Source organism: Siniperca chuatsi, linkage group LG10 (assembly GCF_020085105.1).
Source record: "Siniperca chuatsi isolate FFG_IHB_CAS linkage group LG10, ASM2008510v1, whole genome shotgun sequence".
Taxonomy (NCBI): domain Eukaryota; kingdom Metazoa; phylum Chordata; class Actinopteri; order Centrarchiformes; family Sinipercidae; genus Siniperca; species Siniperca chuatsi.
This window is the reverse complement of record NC_058051.1, coordinates 30,258,931-30,265,739: the sequence shown is the minus strand read 5'-3', so window position 1 is coordinate 30,265,739 and position 6,809 is coordinate 30,258,931. Positions and strand designations below refer to the sequence as shown.

Genomic DNA, 6,809 nt, shown 5'->3' with positions numbered 1-6,809 from the left:
ACTGATAGACACACACACACACACACACACGCACTGATAGACACACACACACACACTGATAGACACACACACACACACACTGATAGACACACACACATAGACACACACACACACACTGATAGACACACACACACGCACACACGCACACACACACACACACTGATAGACACACACACACACACACACACTCACACACTCTTCATGTGTGTATTAATTATCGTTGTTGTCTCCTGCATTAATGTTTTATTAAAGCGTTTCCTTTTACAAGTTATTGATATCGATTATAAAACAGATGAAGGCTCGTATGAACAAGCTGATGAATAAATGATGAAGATGAGTTGATGATGATGATGAAAGAGAGGAAGCACTAACATGACATTTTGTATTGATTATTAATCAATAGTTTTAATAATGTATCAATAGTTTGGTAGGAAAAACTGTTCATTGGCTTCACTTTGAACATCTGTGTGTGTGTGTGTGTGTGTGTGTGTGTGTGTGTTGTGTGTGTGTGTGTGTGTGTGTGAGAGTGTGTGTTAGTGTGTGTGTGTGTGTGTGTGTGTGTGTTAGTGTGTGTGTTAGTGTGTGTGTGTGTGTGAGAGTGTGTGTGTGTGTGTTAGTGTGTGTTAGTGTTAGTGTGTGTGTGAGAGTGTTAGTGTGTGTGTGTGTGTGAGAGTGTGTGAGTGTGAGTGTGTGTGTGTGAGTGTTAGTGTGTGTGTGTGTGTGTGTGTGTGTGTGTGTGTGTGTGAGTGTGTGTTAGTGTGTGTGTGTGTGTGTGTGTGTGTGTGTGTTAGTGTGTGTGTTAGTGTGTGTGTGTGTGAGAGTGTGTGTGTGTGTGTTAGTGTGTGTTAGTGTTAGTGTGTGTGAGAGTGTTAGTGTGTGTGTGTGTGTGAGAGTGTGTGAGTGTGAGTGTGTGTGTGTGAGTGTTAGTGTGTGTGTGTGTGAGAGTGTGTGTGTGTGTGTGTGTTGTGTGTGTGTGTGAGTGTTAGTGTGTGTGTGTGTGTGTGAGTGTGTGTGTGTGAGTGTGTGTGTGTGTGTGTGTGAGTGTGTGAGAGTGTGAGTGTGTGTGTGTGTGTGTGTGTGTGTGAGTGTGTGTGTGTGTTAGTGTGTGTGTGTGTTAGTGTGTGTGTGTGTGAGTGTGTGTGTGTTAGTGTGTGTGTGTTAGTGTGTGTGTGTGTTAGTGTGTGTGTGTGTTAGTGTGAGAGTGTGTGTGTTAGTGTGTGTGTGTTAGTGTGTGTTAGTGTTAGTGTGTGTGTGAGAGTGTTAGTGTGTGTGTGTGTGAGAGTGTGTGTGTGAGTGTGGTGTGTGTGTGAGTGTTAGTGTGTGTGTGTGTGTGTTAGTGTGTGTGTGTGTGTGTGTGTGAGAGTGTGTGTTAGTGTGTGTGTGTGTGTGTGTGTGTGTGTGTGTTAGTGTGTGTGTTAGTGTGTGTGTGTGTGTGAGAGTGTGTGTGTGTGTGTTAGTGTGTGTTAGTGTTAGTGTGTGTGTGAGAGTGTTAGTGTGTGTGTGTGTGTGAGAGTGTGTGAGTGTGAGTGTGTGTGTGTGAGTGTTAGTGTGTGTGTGTGTGAGTGTGTGTGTGTGTGTGTGTTAGTGTGTGTGTGTGAGTGTTAGTGTGTGTGTGTGTGTGAGTGTGTGTGTGTGTGTGTGTGTGTGTGTGTGTGTGTGAGTGTGTGTGAGTGTGAGTGTGTGTTAGTGTGAGAGTGTGTGTGTTAGTGTGTGTGTGTTAGTGTGTGTGTGTGTTAGTGTGTGTGTGTGTTAGTGTGAGAGTGTGTGTGTTAGTGTGTGTGTGTTAGTGTGTGTGTGTGTTAGTGTGTTAGTGTGTTAGTGTGTGTGTGTGTGTGTGTGTGTGTGTCACCCTCTGATCTTCATCAGACCCATGACTCCCTGCAGCTGCACTTAATGACTTTCACCTTTATAAAGACTTCCCCCATTTTCTCCCCTTCTTCCTCTTCTGCTATCCTTCCTCCTCCTCTACCTCCTCTCTTCCTCCCTCTCTTCCTCCCTCTCAACTCTCTTCCTCCTCTTCTGCTATCCTTCCTCCTCCTCTACCTCCTCTCCTTCCTCCTCCTCTACCTCCTCTCTTCCTCCCTCTCAACTCTCTTCCTCCTCTTCTGCTATCCTTCCTCCTCCTCTACCTCCTCTCTTCCTCTCTTCCAACTCTCTTCTTCGTCTTTCCTCCTCTCTGTCGTTCTTTCCTCTCCTCCTCTTCTCCCCTATTTTCCTTCTGCCCTGCTCTCCTCTTCCTCTGCACTCCTTTCCTTTTCTCCTCTACCTCCTCTCCTCACTTCTCCCCTTTCTTCTCCTCATCCCATCCTGTTTTCCTCCCTCCTCCTCTCCACTCTTCCTCCCTTCCTCCTCCTCTTCGTGTCCTCATTTCCTTCCTCCTTTGCTCTTCTTTCTTCGACCCTTTCTCCTCATTCCTCCTCTCTTCTTCTGTTCTACCTCCTCCTCCTTCCTCCTCTTCTTCCTTTCCTTCCTCTTTTCCTCTCCTAATCTCCTCTTCTTCATTTTATTCTTTCCTCCTCTCCTTTCCTTCCTTTGTCCTCTTCTCTCGTCCTCTCATTCCAATATTACTGACTAATCTGAATCAATCACCTTGTTACTTCACAGATTAACTGTTTAGTCTGTTTGTGACATTTAATAAATAAACAACTCACCGATGAACCAAACAATTACAAGCGGCCATTAAAGTCCATAAAACTACAGCATGACGGAAGTTTAGTCTCTTCAAACGTCAACCAATCACCAACAATCCCGTCCAATCAGTGAGAGGTTAAACTTTTTTTTTTTTTTTTAAAGAGGGCGGGGCTAAGGTCCCATCACTCACCAGGACTCGCTGTTCTCCGGTGAGATCCGGCGAATCACAGAGCAGCTGGTTCTCCGACACGGTCAACAGGCAGGGAGACTCTCCGATCAGAACCGTGTAGTTCAGACGGCTGTTCCCGGGAGCCGGAGGGATCAGGTTTTTACCCTGAAACCAGAAGAAGTACTCAGATCTTGCACCAGTACCGCAGAGTACAAATACTCTGTTACGAGTAAAAGTCCTGCAGTCAAGTGTTACTTAAGTCAAAGTACAAAAGTATCAGCATCAAAATAAACTTAAAGTACCAAAAGAAAAAGTGCTCATTATGCAGAATGACCCATTTCATAATAATGTTTATTACATTATTATTATAATTATAAAAAGTATAATATTTCCCTCGGATGTAGTGGCGTATAACTATAAAGTAGCAGGAGATGGAAATAATAAAGTACCTCAGACGTGTACTGAAGTACAGTACGTGAGTAAATGTATATAAATGCTGCGTCTCTTCTTCTTCTGAACTTCCTGTTTGTTTGTTTCTCACCTTGAGGATGATGGGTGACCCTGGTTTGACCTCCAGGATCCCAGAGTTCCCCAGGGGGTCAAAGGTCGGGTTGGGGTAGTGCGTGAAGGGGGTGGAGTTCAGGACCAGCAGAGAGGAGACCTGGACAGGACCAGAACATTGATGTAAGGTTAACAGAAAGCTGAGCCGCTGCAGGGCCGAATACTACAACTATCACTGCGACGGCTACGACTACTTCAGCAGTCACGTGACACCTGCCCTCTACGGATCTCATCATATTCCCGACACGCTTTCAACACATGAACCTTCAAGACCACTCAGGCCATGTAAACCAGGTCCAGACCACCTGACAGGGGTCTGCTGACGAGTCCTGGGGTCAGCGTAAACCCCTGGCGGATTATCACTGTCCAAACCCGGAGAGAGGCGGACCGCCTCGCCTAAACACGGCTGACGCGATAAAACACGAGCTGCCTTTCCACACAGCAAACTGAACCGATCACTAGACGACGGGAGTCCGGATCAGGACTGGATCTGAACTAAATGGGCCGAGTGATTGATTTGCCTCTAACTGAACTTTTCCCTGCATTTTGGTTTCACTGTTTATGTTATATATGTATATATATATATATATATATATATATATATATATATATATATATATATATATATATATATATATATATATATATATATCACTCACCTTTGTCACCTTTCTCAGCTGCACTCTGCTGCGAGTCTTGCACGTGCACGTCATTACTGCACACCGACCGTAATCCCACCGACTTCGTGTCTCACAGGTGCTTTAATCATTTAAGACTTTGTCCATCGGTCTGTCTCCTACTGACTTCATCTCATTGTTTTCTGATTCTGTTTTTAATTGGTGCTTTTAAAAATACCAGTGCACCCGGTTCTGCCTCTGCAGCCTAAAGAGATGGAACTGGGCTCATGTTTGCCGTTGGTCCTAATTTAACTTGAAACGACTGAAAACTAAACGACGCCAGAATCACAGGATGGTAAATAAGCTTTTAAGAATCAGTGTGGATTGCACTTTGTACGATTTGTATTAAAGAAAAGTACAGAGTTTCGTTTTACACAATATGCAAATTAACTGTAACTTTCCTAAATTAATAATGTGTTTTGACATTAATTACATAACTAATAACGCTGTTACGACCCCGCTTTAATCGCCCGTGCATGCGTGCGGATCCCTCTCTGCTGTGATTGGCTGCAGGTGCGAGTGTGTCGGCTGTTCCAGGGAGCTGATTGGTTCCAGCTGCTTGCAGTTTAAATAAACCTTTAAAACGGCCGCAGATTCGTTGTTGCTGTTGGTTCTCGGGAGTTTGGAAGACGGGAGTCTCATTTCTCACGTTGCGCCGGGGTTTCCCCAAGGCCAGGGCGTAACGAACGTGGGCTCGCCCGGGATTTGAACCCCTGACCTCGCGCAGTGTTTTGAGAAGAAATAAGTTTGCTATGATGGCTGTTTCCTACAGCAGTTTATCCGCAGGGACCCAGTCAGTCCGTGTTTGTTCAATATGTTGGTAGGATGAGAGTTCAGCAGACTTATGTACAAGACAAAACTTTATGTGGCTTTTTATTTCAGTGTGTTGTACACTTTGTTCTCTACTTAATGTTTTCTTGTTTGTATCTGTAAAGAGATTCAATTCAACTTGGATTTATGGTGAGTTTCCCCCATTTTTATATTTTCTATTCCTTTGAGTGCTCACTGTTTCTTCTTGTGCTGCTGTAACTCCTAATTTCCCTCCGGGATCAATAAAGTCTTATCTTATATCTTATTGCTCTTATTTGAAATGTGTCAAATGTGTTGTTATTTTCAGTAAATGCAATTCTAATTAATGCTAATCCTGAAACTACCAATATCACTGCGACTATTACTCCTCCTCCTGCTGTGTGTGTGTGTGTGTGTGTGTGTGTGTGTGTGTGTGTGTGTGTGTGTTACCTGGTCAAAGATGAAGCCGAACTCGTCGGGGCGCAGCGCCCCCTCTGGTGGGTTGGGTTTACTGTAGACCAAACCAGGAGCCAAACACGTCATCGTGCTGTCGTTGACTACAGAACAGAACTACAAAGAGAAAATTATTATTTATTTCTTCAGACCTTTTTCTTTTCATTGTGAAATAAAAATAAAACTTCAGGCCTTTAAAAACAAATTAAACAGATGAAACGACACAGTCTGAACAGGAAACGTCTCCCTCGGGTTGCTCACAGCTCATGTTTAGAGCCATAACCAGCGATGAAGGGTCATGTGACAAAAATGAGAGATTTCACCTCATCAGGATGTTTCACTGAAATTATATAAAACAAACAAACAAACAAAACAAACTTTGTGCAGAAGAGATCTGCTTGGATCATCTCGCGACCCTCAGAGTTATCTTGCGGCACCCTGAAGGGTCCGGCCCCCCGTGTTGGGAACCACTGGTGTAAAGTTTCAGGCTATTCTTACATTATTGGTTTCCACGCCTCCATACTTGGCTCTGACTTTGGGCTCCTGGATGGTCAGCAGGTTGGTTCCTGTTACTGTTATCACTGTACTGCCACTGTGTACACACACACACACACACACGGGTTACAGATCAATACTCTGAGTGATTATTGATTATTCCTGGGGAGGATCTGGATCTGGAGGATTTACTTGAGGATGGTCCAGTTTGGCTCGATGCTGGTGATGGTCGGGTCCTCGGTGTAGATGTATTTGGTCTCCAAGCTCGTCACCTCGGCCCTGTCAATCATCAGACGGATGGGGGCGGGGCCAGAGCCCGACTGAGAGGCGGGAGTTATGCAGATTATTTCCCGATTGGTCCGTCTGGGAGAGAGAGGGGAAGGCGGAGGAGATCAGTGATTGGCTGGTTACTATATGATATATTACATACAGTATATTTACTTTTTCCCAATACATTCTATAACTCATCAGTTCATTAGAGTCAGCAGATCCAAACTGACTTGACAAACAGACACTCCTCCTTGTCGATGTAGACGGAGACGGCGCTGCCGGCGTCCAGGTGTCGACCCGTCACCGTCAGTCTGGTTCCCCCAGAAACAGGCCCCTTCTCTGGACGAACACGACTGAAACTGGGGCTCTGGAGGAGGAAGAGGAGGAAGAGGAGGGGGGGGCAGGGCAGGTTACCAGTGAATATTGTTTATTGGGATCCCCATTAGTAGTTGCCTTACACTGACACGTCACACAACAACCAATACACAAACATTTACATTTGAATTGATTGACAGGTGAACAACAATAATAATCTCAGTTCATCTAAACATCCATATTGCAAAAAAACAAAACAAAGAAATCCGATTTTACTTATTTATTTTCAGGCTTTATTTCTGAGCATTTGTTGGTATCTCGCAGCCTTCACAACATTTTATAAAATCAATCAAATCAAACTTTCTTTGATATTCTACTAAGTCTTCAAAGGACTTTAATTTACCTCACAGTTGTACTTCTTGATATCAGTATACCATTAAAAATAAAAA

At 44.3% G+C, this 6,809-nt stretch overlaps 1 protein-coding gene across 5 annotated transcripts in view; it reads right to left on the bottom strand.

Annotated features, from left to right (window-relative positions):
• plxna3 (plexin A3) overlaps nucleotides 1–6,809 on the bottom strand; it is a 137,971-nt gene that overhangs the window by 23,069 nt on the left and 108,093 nt on the right. For all 5 annotated transcript variants that reach the window (XM_044210247.1, XM_044210245.1, XM_044210248.1 and 2 more), the window contains 6 exons: nucleotides 6,276–6,412; nucleotides 5,968–6,138; nucleotides 5,779–5,872; nucleotides 5,278–5,397; nucleotides 3,342–3,461; nucleotides 2,822–2,965 (listed from right to left, as the gene is read on the bottom strand). In XM_044210247.1, coding sequence (XP_044066182.1) covers nucleotides 2,822–2,965; nucleotides 3,342–3,461; nucleotides 5,278–5,397; nucleotides 5,779–5,872; nucleotides 5,968–6,138; nucleotides 6,276–6,412 — 786 coding nt within the window. The remainder of the gene's footprint in view (nucleotides 1–2,821; nucleotides 2,966–3,341; nucleotides 3,462–5,277; nucleotides 5,398–5,778; nucleotides 5,873–5,967; nucleotides 6,139–6,275; nucleotides 6,413–6,809) is intronic.